This window comes from Engraulis encrasicolus, chromosome 7 (assembly GCF_034702125.1).
Source record: "Engraulis encrasicolus isolate BLACKSEA-1 chromosome 7, IST_EnEncr_1.0, whole genome shotgun sequence".
NCBI lineage: Eukaryota > Metazoa > Chordata > Actinopteri > Clupeiformes > Engraulidae > Engraulis > Engraulis encrasicolus.
Genome location: NC_085863.1, coordinates 49,496,308 through 49,519,872, shown reverse-complemented (window position 1 = coordinate 49,519,872; position 23,565 = coordinate 49,496,308). Strand labels below are relative to the sequence as shown.

General features: G+C 42.9%; 1 protein-coding gene across 2 annotated transcripts in view; it reads left to right on the top strand.

Moving 5' to 3' along the window:
- Nucleotides 1-11,636: 11,636 nt before the first annotated feature.
- mapk9 (mitogen-activated protein kinase 9) overlaps nucleotides 11,637-23,565 on the top strand; it is a 24,590-nt gene continuing 12,661 nt past the window's right edge. For both annotated transcript variants that reach the window (XM_063203820.1, XM_063203819.1), the window contains exons 1-5: nucleotides 11,637-11,875; nucleotides 18,180-18,363; nucleotides 19,668-19,797; nucleotides 20,205-20,263; nucleotides 21,333-21,471. In XM_063203820.1, coding sequence (XP_063059890.1) covers nucleotides 18,248-18,363; nucleotides 19,668-19,797; nucleotides 20,205-20,263; nucleotides 21,333-21,471 — 444 coding nt within the window. In that variant the 5' untranslated portion in view covers nucleotides 11,637-11,875; nucleotides 18,180-18,247. The remainder of the gene's footprint in view (nucleotides 11,876-18,179; nucleotides 18,364-19,667; nucleotides 19,798-20,204; nucleotides 20,264-21,332; nucleotides 21,472-23,565) is intronic.

Sequence of the window (23,565 nt, the reverse complement as noted above, 5' to 3'; positions counted from 1 at the left end):
CGCTATGCTAAGATATTGTTATGCTGAGATATTGAGAGTACGCGTGTACATAAACACGGCATTTTTTTAGTGCTCTTAGTAGAAAAGAAAGTTCAGTGTTATGGTTTAAATGTAAAAGTAAACCATGTGTACATCTCTAGCGCCGAATTTCCTATAGGCTTACTCTTCATAGGATGCTGTCATGAAATGCCAGTCACATTATCCATAACATGCACAGGCCTACCCAGCCTTCATGTTGACCTTGTAATTAATGTTAAGTGTAACACTTAATGTTTTCACAAAATTGTCTGCCTTCCAAAATGAGACATCAGTGGCCTAATGGTTAGGGAGGTGGTCTTGATATTGGGGCAGGTGCGAAACCCATCCTTACCTCTCTCCTCATCTCCATCATGGCTGAAGGGCCCTTGAGCAAGGCACTTAGCCCCACAATGCTGCAGGGACAGTAACCAATTCACTGTGAAAAACTTGGTTGTTTGGGATAAAAATTGTCATTTAAGTATATCTTTCTATTTCTCCAGGTGAGAAGAGCAATGGTCTGATGGCTGAGATTGGATGTATGGAAGAGACCGACGTCCAGCACACCAAGCCAAGTTTAACCAATTAACTTACCAATTTCAGCGTCTGCACCAGACCATTTCAATGTATTAATCAGATCATTCAGTTGTTCATAGACTTTATTTTTAGACACAAATTACACATGCATTTTAGGGTTACAATGGTGATACGAGGGGACGTCTATCCCGAGATGGACATACAACACATGTGCATTTTATATTAATGAATGGTTCTCTGAACTACTGTGGTATCCTGACCCGAGTTCATATTACTTACATGCAGCATAATCCAGGCACCAAAATACCCATGTAACTGGATACGTACATATGCTGGAGACAATAGAACTAGAGTAATTAGTTTTAGACTAGACTCAATATACTGTAGACAGACAAAGAACATGTTCTAAGTTGTGTACAATAAAATACCAAAGGAAATGCCTGGACGGACATCATTTCATATACATGTATGTTATTATCACAACTACTGTGTGTCATCACTGACTACTCCCACAACAGGTACAGGTCAGGAGATGAATGCATCAAGGGAGGAATGTGGGGGTAGGCACGGTGGATAAGGAGACAAGCATCACTGATAGTGAGGCCACAGTGGGTTTACATACAGTGTTCAATCTCGCCCTCCAACCCGTGCCTGCAGTTCACCTAGGGAGCGCTGTCGAGACAGCAGAGCTCATAAGGCTGGCGCTAATAAATGACAATTGTGCTCGCTGTCGGCTGAAACTTGACAATATTACTTTAAGTTCTGAGAAACCAATGTGGATTTAAATGAAATGTACAATAACCTGGGAGTCATGCCCTTCTGATTTCTTACAGCTTTGGCATTTATGAGTCAGGCTCCGCTAGCATCTTGCTAACAAAATTGCTTTACGGCCGTCGTGATCACAGCAATGCAGCCGGGCGACCAATCCAAACGCAGTGTGTGAAGCCACTCGTGATGTCATATTGACAATAAATATGTATTTTACAAAGATCCACAGAGTTTAAACATTCAAACTAAGTGCTGTTTGAAAGGGTAATTTATCCTGCCTTTTAGAAAAATAAAATTAAACGATGATACCAATTCTTTCCCAAAGCAATGGCAGCATCTGTGGTTGAGCTCCATGGGACCCTATTCATTCTAACAGCCTCTGCGCTCCTTGGCCCTCCTCTGCGCTGTCTGAATGGCGCCACTTAGTGGACAGTACCACCCGGAAAAAGTGGCGAGATTCCTCTCTCGTACTACCCATAAACACTCTGGTGAGGCGCTGGCAAAGCCTAAGCGAAGCCTCTCAGGCAACTTCTTCATGATGGCTTCCTGTGCTGATAAAAAAGGAAAACATGTTATTTAAATTAATATGGTAATGCATTGTAATATACATGTGTTAGACAATGAAAACATCTGACATTTTGGTGTGGGAAGTTTCATGGATAAATTGGACCACCTTGGTGGCCAGTGTACATTAATTGCACATTGCACTAAAGAGCAGTGTGTGAAGGCTCAATTAACGGGGAAAGAGCAAAGCACATAACAGCATGGGTGACAAACCAACATTAAAAAAAATTCTGGTGCATATTTGACCAAGATAACAAGTCTTTATGATTTATTAAGAGCCACGGTATCCAAGGTAATATCTGCATACCAACAAGAAGGATGATCAGACATGCGTCCACAGTTAATCCTGTTGGATGTGGTTCATCTTGGTGGTATGCAGACATAACCTTGGATAGCCCACCAAGAATTTCAAAATTTTTAACCCATTATGTTGTGTGCATTGCAATATTTTGAAGAGAACTGTGAGAACTCTTATTACCCTGCTAATTGAACCTTCACACTCTGCGTCAGCTTCCGACACCAAGATGTTTCATTGTCTAACTCCTGTACTGTTACAGTACTGATTGAATTAATTACCGGATGTAGCACTATGTTGTCTGAATTTAAAAATGTGATGCCAGCCAGTAGGCTAAATAATATTTATCACAACTCACTATTCATTTATTTACCTGTGCTGCTAGGATGCAATTCTACACCATCCTGACGAACCCTGGGCACATAGAACAGTCTCATCCTTCTTCACCATGACTCATGGTTTTAGTTTGGGTGCTGACCACCTGACTCTGATGAACCTGCAATGACAAAATGATATACATCTATGTATAAATATATACATCCTATTACATTATAGGCCTACACTGGAGGTATAGCATAAATGGAAAGAGAAAAAAAATGCATGTACCCCTAGATGCATAAAGTGTAAATGTGTGCAGTTCAGTAATAGATGCTTCAGAAATGAGGATACAGCATAATGATGAGATACACTGATAACAGGTATGCTGTGCTCAAGATTTCAAATGAACCTTTTTCATCACCAGCCAAAATGGCTAATAGATATTTAATCTCACCAATGGGTCAAAGTGGCTACTAAGTTTTATTTTGTACCAGCCAACCTGAGTTTTCACCAGCATTTGGCTGATTGCAATGTTAATTTAGAGCTCTGGCTGTGCTTTTCTTTCTATTCCGGGGCTTCTCAGGTTTTATTTATGCATAAACTAATCAAAGTGTAGGCTATAGGCTATATATATTATAATAAGCGGTGTAATGTTACACCGCTTATATGCCTACACTTTGATTAGTTTAAGCATAAATAAAACCTGACTATACGAGTCCCCCGTATCAACTGGCGACTCCATGTAAACACAATGATTGGTCAAAACGAAAGTCTCAATCCTGGTCTAAATGAATACACCCCAGATTAAGAGTGACACTTAAATTTACGTCCAATCTCCACTGCTTCTAGCATCTGCAGTCGCCAGTTGTTACGGCCAAAGATACTTTTTCACACCGGTAGTCTGTCCTAAATGTGTTTCTACATGTCTAACAATTCAACACCTTTTGAACACAATACAACAACATTGAAATAAGCTTAGGCCTACTTCTTGTTGCATTGTGCAAACGTTGCGTCTGAAACAACAATGAAATCCAGTTGGATCAAACGTAACGAGTGAAACCAAGTTAACCTTCACAATACGTCCGAGAAGAAAAATAAAAATATGAAGACCTGTCTGAAGCAAAAAAAAATACAGCATTGAGTGGTGTTGTATGTTAGCATCTTACCTGTGCCATGAGGAGGATGCCGCCGCGTTGATGAGCCATCAGTGACGAACTGTGGTGCATAAAGTTGCTTTGTAGTAGGCAATGAAGAGGCTCGGTGTAAAGGTAATACCAAAGAAAGTGATTCAGTATTTTTGGTAATACATTTACTGAAGTAGTTTTAAATTGACACGGAATAAAACAATCCACCGCAGGCAGAGTGAGTACGTGCTAGCAGCAACAACATAGGCTACACTTCTTCTTCTCCCAGGAACCGTATGACCCAAATATGCCATCTAGTGGCGCAGAATACAATAAGGTTTTGTACATAATTAAATCTGCGCCAGTGTAGAGTATCCAGCACAATAATTTTAACATTAGGTAATTTTGGCATATTCGGCAACGCTTATTTTTCTTTTCTTTTATCTCAAAGGCGAGAGAGCAGCCTGCGAGTCCTCAGTAGAACATGTTTTCTACGCAGGATCTGATATCACCAAGGATGAACGTTTTAGCCGGCCAATCAGAAGTCAGTAGCAAGAGAAGAGCCCGCCTACTCATGAAGTCGTACACCTGAAGGTCCAGCGAGTGGGGTTGGTATCAGTGTGGTAAGTTTATTCTCAAGTTTGGGCTTTATATGACAGTAGGCGTTTCATTTCAAACCATCTACGAGTGCAGATATGTCTTATGAGCAGAAAAGACTCGTGTTATTACGGTGCCAATGTATTTTCTTTCGTAAAAACAATACGCTAGTTAATAGTTAGCTACCATAATAGCTTATCTAGTTAGCATAACTACCCAGTACAATGAACAGCTAATAATGATGTGACCTGTACGTGTGCATTTATTGTTTTGGCAAATATTGTTAATCACCGTCGTCACATTTCGTCTTGACATCTGGTGAAGAGGGCAAAAAAGTATTGGGCTGAGTGCAAGCAGCTACATTTAGAACAAGACGAGGGAAAACTCACTGTAACACTATGCTAGGTCCGACAAGGTTTTCATATCGAGTAGACATCTGTAAATAAGGCGTGTGTTGGTTTAATGTAGCGATTGTTTTAGGATGGGGCTCCGTTTAAGTCATTAAATCTGCACGCACATAACCGTGTTGCCCTGGCTGGTCGTAATGGTTCAAAGCGCCTACGTGCAACTTTGAAGTTGCAATTCATCCTCCTGTCACTTTCGAGCAGCTACCGGTAAAATTTGCTGAACCCTCGCTCTCGTACCCGAAACAGCATCATCACCAGTGTTGGGCAGTAATGCATTACAAAAGTAATTAATTGCCTCTACTGTAATGCATTACAGGCAAAACATATGTAATATTAACTTAGTTACAATGCTTACAAGTTACATTTCAGTGTGGTGGGTCAGAAATAAGCTACTGTATTCCTGAACCTGGTAGTTTTAGTTTGCATGCTGCCAAAACACCTCTTGGGTGGGAGGTAAAAGTCATGACTCATGCAAAAGTAGTGTAATGCCTTATATTTTAAATATAGTAATGATTTAGTGTAAGGGATTATTTTGAAAAGGCAGTAACATAACATGTAAGCTTAATCAGTAGTAACTTGCCCAACACTGATCATCACCCATACGACATGCATTTCATTTTATTATAACCAGGGTGCGATTTGTAGTCAGGGATTGTCCCCCCTTGTGGTCTTGATATCGCCACTTTTTCTGCATGATTTTATCACAGTTCAATGTAATTCCATTGATATCGCTTACAATCTGAAACATATTCCCCCTTCTGGTTTTCCAGATCACAAATCGCACCCTGATTATAACCATTGCATTACTCTGGTTATACAGTAGCCCACTACTTTTCATTACATGTAATGATGTAGAGATCTAGAGCTAATATAATGCTTCTCCCAGTAGGCCTAGTGGATCCACACCGTGACCTAAGTGCACTGGACCCTGTTGATATGCAGCCACCTGAGCTTCATGAAGAAACGGCAAGATGTGAGTTAACAGAGCATATGCTATACCTTCTATGTGTGAGATTACACTAGTAATGCTCTTGTAGCCTATGTGCCTACCCATGTTTCATGTCCAAGCCATATGTGGACCAATTGTTAGATATTTAAAATGATCATTGTGGACTAAATAAATTATACAAATGGCCAAGGTTTGACATCCCCGCTCCATGAGAAAGGCCTATACTTTGCACAACCTGGAGTGAATGCCTACTGTGTCTTTTGTTTCCTGCTAATACTGTATCATTGTAATAAACACAACATTCTTTTGCTACTTTACCTGTCATTTCAGTCAGATGACTACACCGTTTCAGATCTACTCATCTCGCTCACCTGTCCACCTGGATGAAGGATCACACTCTGCAGCTGAACATGTCCAAAACCAAGCTCCCAATCAAATTGTTCTAGGTTAATCTCTAACAACAACCTTTTTCTTCCTGCATTGTGCCTTGCTGATTTGTTTTGTTTGCACATGTGACTGAGGTAGCCTGGTTTTACCAGACCACATTAATTGCTTCGTAAGTAATTTTAGGTCTGGATCCTTCGTGTCCTTGAGCACCAGGGCGGGAGAAGTGAGCTCAGCTCTGATTTGAAATGAGCTCTGTCCAATCGCTGACAATTGACGTATGTTATTCTGCCAAGTGCATTCACGCCGGTTGTCAGTGTTGCCAGATGTACGATAATTTATACCATAGTTTTGTTCTTCCGCCGGTCAGGTAGCGTATGTCACACTTAGTATTCAAAGCTTGACATGGTACCATTAAAGTCCCAAGATGGAGCAAACAACACAGGTGTTGACATTATATAGCATGGGCAACTTATGATGAGGAGGGCCATGTTTTTTTCAGCACCAGCATCAGGGGTTCACATGACCACAGATCTGACTCCAATTTACAGAGTTGGTTGTTCTCTAACTGTCCATATTGTTTGGAAGGAATATAATACTCTACCTGTATACTCAATACTCTATTGGGCAGTCATGGGTAAGCAGTTAGGGTGTCAGACTTGTAGCCCAAAAGTTGCCGGTTCAACTCCCGACCCGCCAGGTTGGTGGGGGAACTAATTAACCACTGCTCTCCCCCATCTTCCTCCATAACTGAGGTACCCTGAGCATGGTACCGTCCCGCCTTGCTTCTTTGGGGCACCATTGAGGGCTGCCCCCTTGCACGGATGAGACATGAATGCACTTTCGTAGTGTGCAGTGTTCACTTGCGTGCTGTGTCACAATGACAATGTGAGTTGGAGTTTCCCAATTGGGCTTTCACTTTCACGCTTTCACTCTATTGGCCCACAGTATAATTACAACATATTGATTCAGTAATCGTGTTTAAAAAATATGGTCATTATTTTCTTAATTAGGCCTACTGTTTTATCTATAGGGCGCATTGAGTGAGGAGGCGGGCTGCATGTGGCCCCCGGGCATCCATTTGCCCATCCCTGTTGTAGAGTGAACTACACAGTGATTGCTGTCTATAGCAGTGGTTCTTAACCTGGGGTTAGTGTTGAGGTTGTGGCCAAAATTCTGTTTGAGAACATTAAAATTAGGCCAAATCAGAACCAAATTTAAAAAATGATGGTCCCCATTTAAAGCCATAAAGATTTTGATTGATGTCTCTTTGTAATTATAAAGGATGATATTAATCACCTGAATCATTTTTAGCCTATTGTTGGACATTGCAGCCTAAAGGTTGTCGGTTCGACTCCCGACCCACCAGGTTGGTGGGGGCAGTCATCAAGCAGTGTTCTCCTCCATGACTGAAGTATCCTCAGCATAGTACCGCCCCGCCGCACTCCTCCCTTTCCGGCGCCATTGTGATTTGCCCCCTGGCATGGATGGGGCATAAAATTGATTGCTTTGTGTGCCGTGGAATGCTGTGTCACAATGACACTGGAAGTTGAAGTTACCCAATTGTGCTTTCACTGGGTTATTTAATGGAAGGTACCGTCATCTATTACCTATTAGAAGTAGCATTTTCCATAATTTGGTATGTTTTTTTTTACTGATGGTCTTGGATAGTAATTAGAACTGTTTTTTGCAGCAACTGGATAGCTACAAATCCATCCAAGTTTTGAAATTGAAAGGGTGCCCTCCCCTTTCCACATTTTATTAAAACTGTTAACCTACTGTTAAAGGAGCAGTCCTGCCAATTTCAATATGCTGTTGTATTATTGCTCACACTACCCTTGACTTGTTAGTACATTGCATTTTTCGGCTCAGCCCTTTCCGAGATCTGGGCTATTCTAATGGGGGCAGATTTTGTTTACATTAAAAACTATCTACTCCAAATATTGATGCATAACCTTTTGGATGATTTTGGGGGGTAAAAATCTCAGGTACTGACAAGTCCAGGGTAGTGTGTGAGCATGACGACTGCATGTTGAAATTGGCTGAGCCTTTTAGGAAGCCGGTTGCATGTATGTTGGAAACAATATTTGACAGCGTCTTATGTTGGAAACAATATTTGACAGCGTCTTATACTGCAGCGTCTTATCTCTACTACAAATTATGATGTAAATGTGGATTTATTTTTTATGACATGAATACCAGGCTCTACTGTATTTGAAGAAACTGACAATAAAGCTGCCACTTGTTAACATGGTGTTGCATTTCTGTCTGTTGATCTACAATGACGTGGTTCTCTAGCAACAGCTGAGCCAATCAGTGCAAAGCTCATAAACATTATGGACAAACCGCTTAAGTTCTCCTGAGAGGTGTTTTTGGGCGCAATAAAATGCTTTGAAATACACCATCAAATAGCCTAACTTTCCATCTAAAATAATGTTGCATACCAGGTCAGAGAACACCAAGGATTATGAAAAAAGGTGGACATGGTAATGTAATGTATGTCCTCTACAAGTCTTCTGTTGTCCAGTCTTGCACTTTAAATGTCTGTATGAGCACTGTCTATGTCCATACTGTCTATGTCCATGTATAAGTACTGTCTATGTCTATACTGTCTATGTCCTTACCTAGATTAGTCTATGTCTGTATGGGAAAGCAAGAAATGTAATTTCAAATTCTTTGTATGACCAGTGCATGTAAAGAAATTGACAATAAAACCTACTTGACTTGACTTGTAATTAGAGTGGCATGGCCTCTTTCACTTAAAATGTAATTTGAGTAGGCCTAAGTTACTTAGTTACTTTATTAGCTTTCCTCTTCCTCTTGTTTATTTTTCTTGAATGTCGTCCTCCATAACCTCTATCTCTTGCTCGGCACCAGCCATCATCAAATACATTGATACAATATAGTAAAATAGTGGAAATGCTGTGTGCGATCCTGCACAATCTTTCATTTCCGGCGGATTGTGGCAATATTGTGCATGTCATTTAGTCTCTCAGTCATTTTTTTTACTCAGTCAGGCCAGGTTCCAGTGTAATTGAGTAAAGTAGGCTACTTGGGTCCAAATGTAGGCTACTCAACAAACCTTTGCAGAGAGAGAGAGAGAAAGAACATGAGCTATGGCGTTCGAAACTGCTCTGACCTAAGCAAGTTGATTGCACTAACATTTTAATCAGAAAGTTTCCTGTTATTCATCTGTGATGAACTGTCTTGGTCTGGCTGTCTTGATCAGCGATTGGCCGCAACCACTTCAAATGCATTGGCTCTCGGAAAAGAAGGATGGACATTATTATCATATTAGGAAAACGCACGTCTTCAACGCCCGTTGTCTCGGTAGCGACGCGCGTCAGGAACGCGCGCTTTGACATGAAATTACGGGCGTCGGTGACGTGCGTCGTTCCAACGCATCATGGCGCGCGTACAGAGCGGCCGTTGTTGGTGAAAGACGGCGAAAAAAGCGCCCGTATTCCGGGAAAACGGGCGCTTTTAACGGGCGAATTTCAATCTTAACGTGCTACTTTGATCCGAAAAGTGGCAGTTTTGGCTTTCCATAACATTTTTTGTAACATGTCGTGCGCCACCAGCGACCATGCAGGTAGGCAGACAAAGCAGGAGTTGCGAAGAGAGGCTACAACTACTGTAGGCTACTACAGAATGGATCCTGCACCATTTTGAGGATAATAAAATGTCATAGAGAGTTATTTTATCTTCTCTCTTAAATGTTGTTCAGTGAAACAATTGTTTACTTTGTTCAGAAGCACGTTGTGTTCGGCGATATATTTAAAAATTCTGCCGCCAGAACAATGCTCTCACATGGTCTTGGAATGATCTGGCAATGTAGGCTACGACAAAAAAATATATGTTTCAATGTGGTAAGTCACAAGTCAGACGTTCAGTAGCCCTACAGCGGCCGTGTTTGGCTTTCTATTTTATACATCTGTAGAACTCACGCTGCCGTTTCTCTCATGAACAGCAGAGGGCACTTCCGACAATGCGAGCGAAAGCCTTCTGAAGTATGAATAGTCTGTCGCAAGTGATGACGTCATTAATGGTTCTCGCGCCACACGCGACAAAATGCGCACGTGAAGTATGCAGAGCCCTTAACAGACAAACCGTAAGTTCCATAAACTAATCAATGAGACATTGGCTACGTGTACATGATGTTTTTAAGTCCGATTTAATAAATGCGATTTAAATAGATCGGATTAAGAGTTATTTTGCGATGTGTATACATGGCACTTTCACTTAAATGCGATTAAACGTCTGGGGAAAATAAAGCATTGCGATTGGACTGAGGACGCACGTGCTGAGCGAGCCAAATAAGGCACGGGGGCGTGGTTCAATGCCACCGAGATGCAGGTCATCTTCCCCACGAAAATCGTTGCCTCAGGCGGACTGAAATCACAACATTCCCCCCTTTCTCCCTGGATCATTTACAATGCTACATTAGCTACCCTGTTAGCATAGAAAAACGAGTGGTCAAATGGTAATGTGGAGTAACTTTGTTGTGCTTCATTACTTCGTGGGGCACTTTTACATCAATATATGGAAGCCACAACATTTATAGTCGCTTAGGGACTTTAAATTAAGCAAAACTTTCATGTGAAAATCAACAGGAAGTGCCGCCATGTTTTTCTCACTGGCAAAGAGCACGGTTGGTTTGCACGCATGAGCTCCAGGCCAAAACTGAGCGACTGCCACCTTGTGGACACAAGAGGGAATCACAGGAGGGAATCACAATTCAGAAACGCATCACGGGAGGGAAACACATCACGGGAGGGCGGACGGACGGACGGAGGGACGGACGGACGGACGGACACCAAAGCCTCTTATAGAGATGCGTGGGACGCATCTAAAAATCTGTAAGATTTCATTTTTAAATATCATGTTCACCAAGTAATTACAATCAAATTAAATGTTATTATCAAGTAGCCTACAGTAAATCAAGCCCCCCAGCCACTACCCCCCCACGCACGCGCGCGCGCACACACACACAAATGGATGTATTGAGTAGTTTACTAAATATATACAAAATAATACAGCCTGTTTTTTATATAAACTTGACACAAATGCACTTGAAGGGTTTTGCATCTGAACTCTGTGCTCCTATAATCTACAGCCGTGTCCTCTAGGTGCAATGGAAAGAGCAGATATAGGTTATGGTGGGAATCGTATGACATCATCCCCAAATGACATCACCATGTGGCATTTCACAACAACATAGATAGTCTTGTTTCTTATAAGGATTTCTGTCACAAAGAATGAAGTGAAATGGTTGGTCTTCACAATAATTCATTAATAATTGTGTGATGTAATTTATGTGCTAAAAGTGTTACTCGAGTCGTGTATGAGTTAAATGAAGCATAAATATCCATATGGCTGTCTGAAATCATTCTGAAATTCTCCAGAATGAGCAGCAGCTCCACCTGGTGTTTCAAAGGTGTGTCTATTCTGGATGCGTCGTGGGTTTTACTCAGTGAGTGTAGCCGTTTTATGTGAATGAAAGACACATTCATATAATCTTAGCGGTATAAGCATCAGTTTTTAATGATGTGCATGCATGTGTTATACCTAGCAGCCAGCGTCTTCACGCAGATGCCTCGTTTTGTTCCACTGCACTTGGCCTAACTTTTTGTGTCCATCAAAACTCTGCTACGCGATTACGTCATTCCAGCTAACTCGCATTGCCGTCGAATTATTGTCCCACCAACCTCCGCCCCTACAGTCATGCCTCAGACATCGATGGACAATTTTCCATGCAGGCGGACAAAAACCTAATTTAAAGTGAATTCCTATTACTATTATATAATAGAAGTGTCGCGTTTATGTTGAGGCAGTTTTAGCGGCGATACTTCCGCAATTTGGAGTTGCTAGCTAGCGTATGCATGGGAGGAGAAAACCGGGGAGAGTGAGGAGAGAGGTAAGCGGCAAGCTAGCTAACACATTTCATCCCGACAGCTGTGCACAATATTGTGTGGGTGGTTTGGAAAGCGTATTATTGTCTTCATAACCTTAACGTGTGTATGGTAGATTTGAATAAGCTCGCAGCCATTTGTATTGCGTAGACCACTCTCTCACTTGTCCATGAGACCGTGGGATTGCTGTCCCGTACGCCCAGCACAGCTAGCTGTCTGCATTGGTAAGGTTAACATTAGCCTCTGGAGTTCTGGCCTCTAATGTTAGCAGTCATGGGTCATTTTAACGTGTCATGATGGCATTTCAATAGCTTTGTGTTTCTGAATAGTTGTGCATATCAAGGGCTTAGTATTCTTACAGATATTGATGTACTCTAGATGGCCTTTTCACTCAGGCAAGAGTAACGCCAGACAGTGAAAGTATGGTCAGGTATGATTCTGTCTTGTGCAGTGCGATTGCACTGTTCTCGCTACCATACAAGTGCTAGCTTGTCTGGACCCTTGAACATGTGATCACACAGTGATACGGACGGTGCAGTAAGTGTATTGTCGTTAATTGCATAAATAACATTTTACGGAAGCTCGGGTGTCGCAGTGCTGATAAGATGTGTGAAGTCACCGAAAGTGTCATTCAAGCAAAGATAGGTCTGCGTTTAGTAATGGGGTTACTACAAACAGATAGACATCCCTGGCCTTGACATCTCGTTTGGGAATGGGAATGCATCAGGAAGATTACTGATCAGGCCCCTGGCACGAGGGGGCATACTTACAAAAACATGCCTGCCATACCTTTTCATGCACAACGTTCTAGTTGTTTGTGTCATCTCAAGGCATTGTTTATGTTGGATAGAGACCCAGTCTTATGCTTGTACAGTAACACAAGTGTGTCATAGAGAAAGAAGGTCCATGTAATTTCTCTTTGTCTGTAGGTGACCCCACAGTCACAGGGGGTGACCCTGGTGTTGGTGCCATGTCATGTGATGATGATGACCCATTGATGTTGACACATGAAGTCATGTTTAATCTTAGGTCATAAAGCGAATATGAGCCCCGCGGTGGCGGGACAGGAGTCATCATTTAATCGTCACCCCCCGTACATTTGAGACATTGAATTTGCAGCCTCCCGTTTAATCATGGATCGTAAAACAAACTTGATCTGTAGCCCTGTTGGCGGGCCGGTGGGTGGGCAGTCTGGCCTGGTGTTTGGTTGGTGGATGGGCCACCCACATCAGGGGTCTCGCTGCTGGGGATGAGGTCACTAGCCGTGGTGGCCCGTCCTCAGCTGCTGCCCATTGCTGGGGGATCACTCCGGCCTTTCTGGGTCACCAGACTAGCTACATGCCACTGGGCTCTTGACATACCACTGTATGCCTGCCCTGTGTGTGTGTGTGTATGCGAGTGTGTGAGTCTGCTCCCTGCCCTGCTTGCCTGACCATAGAGTCGGATTGCGCACTGTGTTTGTAACTTAGCTCTTTGTAACTAATAACTCTTGAGGCTCCATGTGTAGTAGGATATCATCAGAGTAATATCTTTTTCCTCATGTGTGGGTGTGGGTGCCCGCATGCACGTTCGTGAGTGAGTGTATGTGTGTGTGTGTGTGTGTGTGTGTGTGTGTGTGTGTGTGTGTGTGTGTGTCTGTGAACAGGCTGAAATTGGGGATCATCAATTACACTGACAGACTGGCATACTGTGTGTCGGCCTCTCATCAGCGACCTGCTGGATGCCTGTGTTTGGGTAATTAGCTATTGCCAAGCCCAATCTCACAAGGTGCACCTAAATCAGGCCCCCCATTCGAACAGAATGACAAGATGGCTCTCGGAAGTGCTCTGTATTCTTGCTTCGACAGCTTTTGATGGAGAGGAGGTTGTGGACAGAAGGAGGCCTGCAAATGCCTGCTTACCCCTTTCCAAGTCAGCAGGCAGGCAGGCAGACAGATAGGGAGGCAGAGCGACAGGCAGGCAGTCAGGCAAGCAGCCTCTCGGAGTCTGGCAAGATTGTATCATTGTGATTTAGCACAACTGCAGACGGTGGAGAGGGAGACGGAGGGGACGGAGGAACACCACAGCACACAGCATAGCACGGCCCCCTGTCTCTCATGGAGGCCCTGAAGGATCAGAGAGGTGACAAACTGGCTTGCAGATCCTGATCCGGACTCGACTGAGCTCGACTCGACCTGACCCGGTTGTTTCTCCCAAATGACGATCGTTCCGTCTGTCCCTCGGAGCCCGACCGACCGGCGCTCCCATGGGCTTAGTCTCAAAACCCAAGCCGGAGTAAAATGTCACAGCAAGGAATGTGTGCTGCCTCTGCAAGCGTCGTTGTTATCTGTCCCCAAGGTTACTCTTTGTCTTCCAAATGTGTGCGATAGTTGTAGAGCGAGCGAGAGAGAGAGAGCTGGTCATTCTCACCAGTGGTTTTGTAAATTCACACACACACACACACACACAGGGTGCCTTTTATTGATGTTGCAGGTGCTGTTTATCCACTATTACCATTTTATTCCAGCAGACAAATGGACGATGCACTGGGGAAATAAAAGCAACAAATGTCATGAAATCAGATGGACAGCCTGCTGCTTAAAAGACACAAAAGGCAAAAGGTCTAACCATATACAGGCAAAAGACTCAGACTGAGGTCTGTGTTGAATGATATTTCATAAAGCGTTTCTCTTTTTTTTTTCGTCCAGTCATTACGAGCTCTTGCCTCTGGTTCAGATCTATGGAAGGATCGTCATGGAGACCAAGCGACCGTCTGGTCTGCCGTAGTGGACTCCCTGTGTGCCGCTTGGCCATTCCACATGAGATCAATGTTTGCCCTGCTTTGAGTCACGGAGGGAGCAGATGTAATCCTACTGTACGGTACTCGAGTCACTCCGCTGCTGAGTATATTTCTGCTGTCTGCCCTCTGTGCCGTTCCCACCAGTGAATATTCATGTGCCGCCCGAGTCCACGTTCCCTCTTATTGATTCACTCGCGGTGCCTGCTATCCCTTCTTGCTATCCTTAATCTAATGCCTTCATGTGCTGCTTCTTGTGGCCAGAGAAGCATAGTCCATTAAGATATTGGATTATTGAGCACTGTATAACATGATTAGCTTTATCTCTCTCTCCAGATCGGGGTCCAAATCGGCTCCAGCCTTTTTCTCTGTCTTTTCTTTTTTTGTTTTGTTTAACTTTTTCTTTTCTTAAACCTCAAAACTTGTAACAAAGTAATCATTTGCGACTGTGGAAGTACGTGGGCAACACTTAGCCCGCATCCATTAGTGCCCTTCAGAAATGCGGCGCTGGGCTGTTGTCACTGGTTGTAAATACGTTCCCGGCCTGCAGAGAATTTCTGTACAGCGGGCGCTGGACGGCTGTGCTAGAAGACATGAGCCTATAGAATGGGCCAGCCTGGCACAGTATCATGCGGCTCAGCACAACAGTAACACACCAGCCTGATCTCCAAAAATTCTGTGCTCCTGGACACTGATGTTAAGGACACAAAATCCGTGTCCAGGAGCACGGATTTTGCCAAAATTCCGTGCTCCTGGACACGGAATTGTTTTCCGTGCTCCTGGACACGGAATTGTTTTCCGTGCTCCTGGACACGGAATTGTTTTCCGTGCTCCTGGACACGGAATTGTTTTCCGTGATGGGCACACGGAAGAGCTTTCTATAGGCTATTACCACAGCACTGTGCTAACTCTATCATTAGAAAATACAAATTCTAATCCTAAACAAAATAATGCTATAGCAATTTAAGTTGTGCCCTGACCAAAACATTCCCTAAACTTAACCTGCCATTAAACTTAACCTGTATTTTTGAGAAATACCTTTTCCAGTTGTTTGCTAGGCTATCAAACTCATATAATGAATGAAAGAAAACTAGCTGTGCCCAGACCAAAACAATCCCTAACCCTAACCTGTCAGTAAGAAAAAAAAAATTGAGACAAAATATTTGAAATTCGAAAAATCCTGAGAAAACACAAGACTGTGGAAATAGCCTATAGAAAGCACTTCAAACAATTCCATGTCCAGGAGCACAGAAAACAATTCCGTGTCCAGGAGCACGGAATTTTGGCAAAATCCGTGCTCCTGGACACGGATTTTGTGTCCTTAACATCCGTGTCCAGGAGCACGGAATTTTTGGAGATCATGTTGCAGCCAGCCAACACACACAGCATAACATAGTGTACAACATATTACAGTTAAGCCCAGCACAGTTAGCACAGCATTGCACAGCACAGCACAGCACAGCCCAGCCCAACACAGCTTGGTACACAGTATACATTGAGCAACGTTGCAAAAAAAAGTGTTACAGTGAAGGGAGTTTTTTTTTTATTACGCATGGTTGACCAATCTCGTCAGAGAGCAGAGACGGTCTGCTACATTACATGAGGACCCTGGGAGACCGTGTCTTTGAAGTGAGGAAACAAACTGTCCTGCTGTTGCTGTTGCTGCTGCTGCTGCTGCAGTTCTTGGGAGGGAAGCTGTAAATTTTGATGAAAATCCCGTAGGAGTGAAGTGCTGGACCATTAAGGGAGACAGGCACAGATGTACACGTTGGTACTACTGAGGAGGATGATGTCATTGCAGAGCTCTGGGATCTCTTCACTTTGGGTTAAAATCGGAGGTGTATAACGTAAAAGTAGAAATACTCTTCCAGTGTATCTCTACCTCATTAGATACAGTGGAATAACTGGTGTATAAAAAGTGTCCATTGAGAGTAAATAGAATGGAGGCCAAAATTCTATTTCATTGTTGAAGCCAAGTTGGAGCCAAGGTTGGACCCAAAAAGACCAAAAAATGGCCAAATCCCATTCATTCCTATGAGAGACATAAAACCCTGTATCTCCCTTAAATGCCACTCCAGGGGGATCATTTTTCGCTCAACTAGTAGGTCCCCTTGCTCTCCAACTTACCAGGGTGGTGATTTTTTGTGGTGATGTTTTATTTTAGAGAGATATTAAAAGTTAAATTGACCAATGAGCATCAGAACATGGTTTGATTGACCGTTAGAAGTCTTGCTGTTGTCCAATCAGCACCTGCGTTTGGCGTTGCTAAGGTGGAATGTAAGTTGGAATGTTCCCAAATTTGGCTTCAAAGCGTTGAATGGCAAATAGCGTTGATTTGGCGTCCATTCTATTTACTGTCAATGCAAGTGTCAGATCATGTACTAGTGTTATTATTACATCACAACATAGTATGTATGTGTTCTACTTAATATACCTCTGGTTAAAACAGAGCATGTACTTTCCTGAGGTGACAGTTTTACGGACCATACAGATCCATGATATGAGAACTGTCTTATTTCATACACAGTCTTGCCTCTGAGTACACATGGTCCGTCCTGTAAAGAGACTTGTCTTTTATTGTGACAGAGAAATTATTCAGTGTCTAGACGAGCACCAGGTGTAGTGATGCTGGAATGTGAGCCAGCCAACTCCATTTATTTGATGGATGTATGCATTACACTGTCAGTCAGGTACCAAAGAGAAGCAAAATAGCAAGAGTAGGGGGAGAGTAGATGGGTTTATGAAGTTGCGGTTTCTGTGCCATCCAAACCACTGGTTTGTTTTTAAGCTGACTTATTTCCAAAGAGAAAATACTTTTTCACACTTTTTGCTTTTGAAGACAGGTGCGTCTGAGATGATCGCGGTCAAACTGAAGAGAAAAAAAACTCCCACTCGCTGTCCACTTTTCCAGCAAGATGTTATTCACTGCAACATGTGTAGGAGTTTTTGGCCTGTGGGCCTTTTTTTGGTGCATTTTTTTTAGCGGTCATTTTGCCTGGCCCGTTTCGTGGTTAGAATTTGTTATGTGTATGTGTTAGTGTCTTGGAAAAGTTTTTGACAGGTTTCACAGCCTACATTTTGGGGGATTGCGTCATACATTATGGGGACTGAAATGTATCTCTTTTTTTTAACACAGCGACTGGTAACGTGCGTGGTTCGGTGGTGTTGTCATGGCGATGGCATCCTGGTTCTGTAGCCTAACCACCTTCACATCTTTTTTTTCAATTTGTAGACACACAGAAATGATTGGCATGTCAATTTATAGAATCCTCCTCCTTCCTCTCTTTTCCTCTTCTCTTCTCCTCTCATCATGTCTTCCGCCCCCCTCATCCCCTCTTTTTCTCTTGCTGCCCTTCTATTCCTCTCTTTTGCTATTTTCTCTCTCCTCTCCTCTTCTCTCCTCTCCTGCTCTCTTTTCCTCCCTCCTCCCTTATCCCCTCTTCCCCTCCCTTATCCCCTTCTTTTCCCCTTATTCTATTCTTCTGGTCTTCTTCCCTCCTCATCTTTCCCCCTCTCCTCCACCCCTCTCTGCAGGACTGACCCATTTAGCGAAGGCCTAGCGGAGAGGAGTGGAGCGGCGAGGAGAGGAGAGGAGAGCAGCCATGAGCGAGGGGGAGGGCCACTTCTACAGCATCCAGGTGGGGGACTCCACCTTCACCGTGCTCAGGAGGTACCAGCAGCTGAGGGCCATCGGCTCCGGGGCACAGGGCATCGTCTGGTGAGTCAGGCAGGGAGTATGCGTGTAGGTGTGTGTGTGTGTGTGCATGCGTGTGTGCATGTGCGTGCGCACGTACGTGCATGTGAGTGAGTGAGTGGGACTGTGTGGGTAGGTTGTGTGAGTGAGACAGGGTGTGTGTGTGTGTGTGTGTGTGTGTGTGTGTGTGTGTGTGTGTGTGTGTGTGTGTGTGTGTGTGTGTGTGTGTGTGAGAGAGAGAGCATGAATGAGAGCATGTGTGTGTGTGTGTGGGTGAGCGTGCGCATGCGTGCGCAAGTGAGCGAGCGAGCGAGTGAGTGTGTGTGTGTGTGCGCGCGCGAGTGAATGTGTGTGTGTATCATCCAGGGAGCTGAAGCGTGTAGGTCATGTGGTGTTGTGTTTTCAGCATGCGGTCCCGTGACACCTCAGTTGTTAACACCAGTAGGTAATTATGTAAATTAGGGAGCTTCGAGGCTGCAGTGTCAATAACAGCATGTTAAAATGAGATCACTTCTACTGCATCACATCACACAGTATAGCGTTATGAGTCATTTCATGGCTCGTTTGTGTGTTAGAGAGATATGACTCTATGATGGCCTTACTCAGTTTTCAGAAAGGTACTGCGATACTTCAATGAAACTAGGACAAAGTGGGGCAGGCAAGGGGATGCAATTGTCGATCTACTACAATGCTATTAGATTCAGGTAATTACACTTCCCCTCACACTGACTCAGACACGCTATGACTCAGCTAGTGTCCGCTGTTCGCCATTTCACTACAACTTGTTTAGACTAAACATTGTGTCTGTTCGTGCCGTGCATACATGCAGGGAAGTGAAAGTTGAAATGACATTTGCAGTCCAAACAGATGGCATCTTTGTGTTTTTTGAGGATGTGTAATGTGTGCATTGATCTATCGACTGTGTTTTGACCATTTCCCAGCTCAGCCTTGGAATTAATGCTTTGAATGTGTCTATATGTTTTAATATGTAATAGTATGTATACTGAGTCTCTGAAGGTGAAGGTGTTGTTGGTGATTTGACAGTGTGTGTGAGTGGTTGAATAAAGATACCGGTAGATATTCATATTTGTGTGCGTCAATGACATTTTAGTGGCACACATCAGGGTGGAGTAATCACAGCAAATGCCACTATTGTATGGATTTTTGGTTTTCATTTTATTGGATTATCTAAGAAGCATGTTCACTACAATACATTAATTACCAATTGCTAATTCATTTATGGGCATTAGCTGTGGTTGTGCCACCTGACGTCTGAGTCATTGACCTTTGTCTAAATTAATATATTGCATGTTTTGTTGATTGTCCAGCTCGGCCCTGGACACGGTGCTGGGGATCCCCGTAGCGGTGAAGAAGCTTAGCCGGCCGTTCCAGAACCAGACCCACGCCAAACGCGCCTACAGGGAACTGGTGCTGCTCAAATGTGTCAACCACAAAAACGTACGTACGTGAGTGCGTCACTCTGCCGTCTGTGTCCCTCCCTCCATCTCTAATGATTCAAATGCCACCGTGTGTGTGTGTGTGTGTGTGTGTGTGTGTGTGTGTGTGTGTGTGTGTGTGTGTGTGTGTGTGTGTGTGTGTGTGTGTGTGTGTGTGTGTGTGTGTGTGTGTGTGTGTGTGTTCGTGACATGTTTGTGTTTGTTAGTGTGTGTGTGTCTGTACAGCCATCTCTTGTTGGCTGTCTGTGCCTCCAAGCCAGTGGACTCGGTGGTCATTGTGTGTATGTGTATGCGTGTGTTGAGTTGTTTGGGTGCGTATGTGTGTTGATCTGTGTTTGTGTGTGTGTGTATGCAGCCGTCTTTTGCTAGCTCTGGTTGGCTGACCGTGCCTCTCTGTCCCCTCTGCAGATTATACGGCTGCTGAATGTGTTCACGCCACAGAAATCACTGGAGGAGTTTCAAGATTTGTAAGTCTTCTACTTGCGTGGTGCCAATCTGTTGTGTGGTGCCAATCTGTTGGGCTTTTGAAAGGGAAGGGTTTTGATTTCAGTGGGGCTCTATATGTGGTCCATGCTTTGAGTGCATATATGGACTGTTTTTGTCTAGTATACATCTTGTGTTTTTCCATGGTGTGTGAACTTGGAAGTGAAGGAGACTCAATATTGCAATGGAAAATATTGCTCCATGCATTATTGGCATATACTTATTGCAAAACATGGCCATGATATGTTACGCGTCTGCTAGTGAACTGCATATTTCCCTGGTATCGTTGGCAGACGTGTATAGCCCAACAAAGGGCAGGAAATATGCAAACACTGAATCTGTGAAAATTATCTTTAATATTGCCAGACTGCCTGGCCGAGCTTGTTATAGGAACAATTCTGATCAAGTGTAAAGTGTGATCCGTTTTATACAGTAGTTACTGTCTTTTGGCTTTCTATGGGTTCAATGGGTATTTCTTAAGCTGAAAATTGTGAGTAATTCAAAAATGTTAAGTCTTACAAACCCAAAAGTAGACACAAATTCACAATGTTAATCATAAAGTCGAGTACCTGCCTATCTCTGTTTTTTTTTACTTGGTTTCAAGTGGTTTCAAGCAACACGAATGAAAGAAAAACATTCTTCAGGTTCTTTTGATTTTATTAAAATGTATTTAAAAAAATAATAAGTTTGTGCTGCCCTTCTCTTCTTTCATATCTATGTTTCATGTGTGATTCAGCACCTATTTAAAACATTTAGAAAAATCACTAAGCAATAATGTGAACGCGTGTCTCCTCCACTTTTCAAGTTTCTATCAACATGTTAATGAATGTTAGTAAACTTGTGCAAATGGGACTGAAGGGCCCTTTCTTGTAATAACAGGTCGTTGTCCAGGTCTTTGTTTCCGTTTTAGGTCTTTCTGTATGTTTTGTTTGGTCTTAATGTATGTTTTGTATTTGTGTAGTCATGTAAGCTGTCAGACTGCTCAATTACTCTCTGGATTAATAAAAGAACTCTACTCTACTCTACTCTACTATACTCTCCTCTACCTGGCAGGTACCTGGTGATGGAGCTGATGGATGCCAGCCTGTGCCAGGTCATCCACATGGATCTGGACCACGAGCGCATGTCCTACCTGCTCTACCAGATCCTCTGTGGCATCCGACACCTACACTCCGCAGGCATCATCCACAGGGTCAGCACCAGTCTATATCTACCATCTCATTACATGCATTCAATCAGTAGAGTCCAGCGGATGGGTGATTTGATCGTGCACTTTTGAGTAAAAGCATGAAAATCGGTACACATATCCTTCTTGATATGCTGATTAATATTAGCGTTGGAGGCGTCGCGAAAAATGCATCGTTTTCAAGATGGCCGCCAAATCCAATATGGCCGACCCATATTAATGAATCTACCTGACACTTTGTAGTAAAAGCATGAAAATCGGTACACATAACCTTCTTGATATGCTGATTAACATTAGCATTGGAGGCGTCATGAAAAATTTATTAATTTTCAAGATGGCCACCAAATCCAATATGGCCAATTTATATTTATGAATCTACCTATCTACCTAACACTTGGTAGTAAAGGCATGAAAATCGGTACACATATCCTTCTTGATATGCTGATTAAGTTTAGCGTTGGAGGCGTTGCGCAAAATTCATCATTTTCAAGATGGCCGCCAAATCCAATAAGACCGACCCATATTAATGAATATACCGAAGACTTGGTAGTAAAAGCATGAAAATCGGTCCACATATCCTTCTTGATATGTTGATTAACATTAGCATTGGAGGAGTCACAAAAAAGTCATCGTTTTCAAGATGGCCGCCAAATCCAATATGACCAACCCATATTAATGAATCTACCTGACACTTGGTGGTAAAAGCATGAAAATTGGTACACATGTCCTTGATATGCTGATTAATATTGGCATTGGAGGCGTTGCGGGAAAAAAAATCATTGTTTTCAAGATGGCCGCCAAATCAAATATGGCCAGCCCATATTAAATACCTGGTAATTTGTGGTAAAAGCATGACAATTGGTACACATACGTAGTTACTTCTTTACATTAGATGCTTATTCATATTAGGGGCCATGAACAAATATGACTGACCCATATTACAATACAATACATTGCAATATGTATTTATGTAGCACAGTATCACAACTATGAAGTTTACTCGAAGCGCTTTGAAAAAAGACATACACGCATACATACACATTCACACACCAGCTGTGCACAGTGTGCAGACTGCCGTACGGCACCGCTTGTCACGCGAGACACAGACACAGACACAGACACAGACACAGACACAGACACAGACACAGACACAGACACAGACACAGACAGACAGACAGACAGACACAGACAGACAGACAGACAGACACACACGCCAAATCTTCACATCATTATCCTGGTCTAGAAATGAATCCTAATACTGTACATGTAAACTTTTCACTCAAGTTATATTTTACATACCCTGAGTTGACTTTTTGATGGCCATCATGTTCCAACTGTGCCATTCACCATTTATTCAAAGTTTATGTCAATCTTTTAATTAGGCATTATTGGCAGTTTGATTGATGTTGGCCATAGTATATACCATAACCTGTGAAATCCTACTACTTTACACAATTGTTCTGATCTGAAATGTAGCATGGATTCCATCCCTCAGTGAGGGTACCAGATCTTGGGGTGCAATCAGAGGTGTAAAGGCGATGGCTGCCGTTTGTTTGAATAGATACAACTGACATGATTGGATATGGGCTACACATATGCCAAATACCACATTCTTAACGACCTATAAACTGCCATGGGCAATCGTAAATCACAACTTTACTATGAGAAATTGCATAACCACCAGATTATATCACTTGTGAGATCGACTTGTGTTTACCAGGCAAGATATAAGCTTACCATACAACTTGCATTGGGTGCAGGATTGCAGTTTGTTTGAAAACCTTGTGCAGCTAGAAGTAGTCATCAACAATTAGTTTCTTTGAAGTAAGCAATCATAAAAATGTCCATGAATTAACAAATCAAGGTCTATGCAGTTATCACTAAGCGCTAGAGGTGCTGTACATCCCACAAGCCCCTCAAAAGTCTTGGATTTGTACATAACGCTACTGCCGTATTACCTATTTGAGGCCTCAAGAATGCAATCAGTGTACCGATTGAAGAGTATTAGCAGAGAACATTTCATACATATCTGTCCATTTGTACAAAACCTATAATGCAAACAAAGTCAACAATCTTCAAAGTGTAAGGCTTTAACACTTC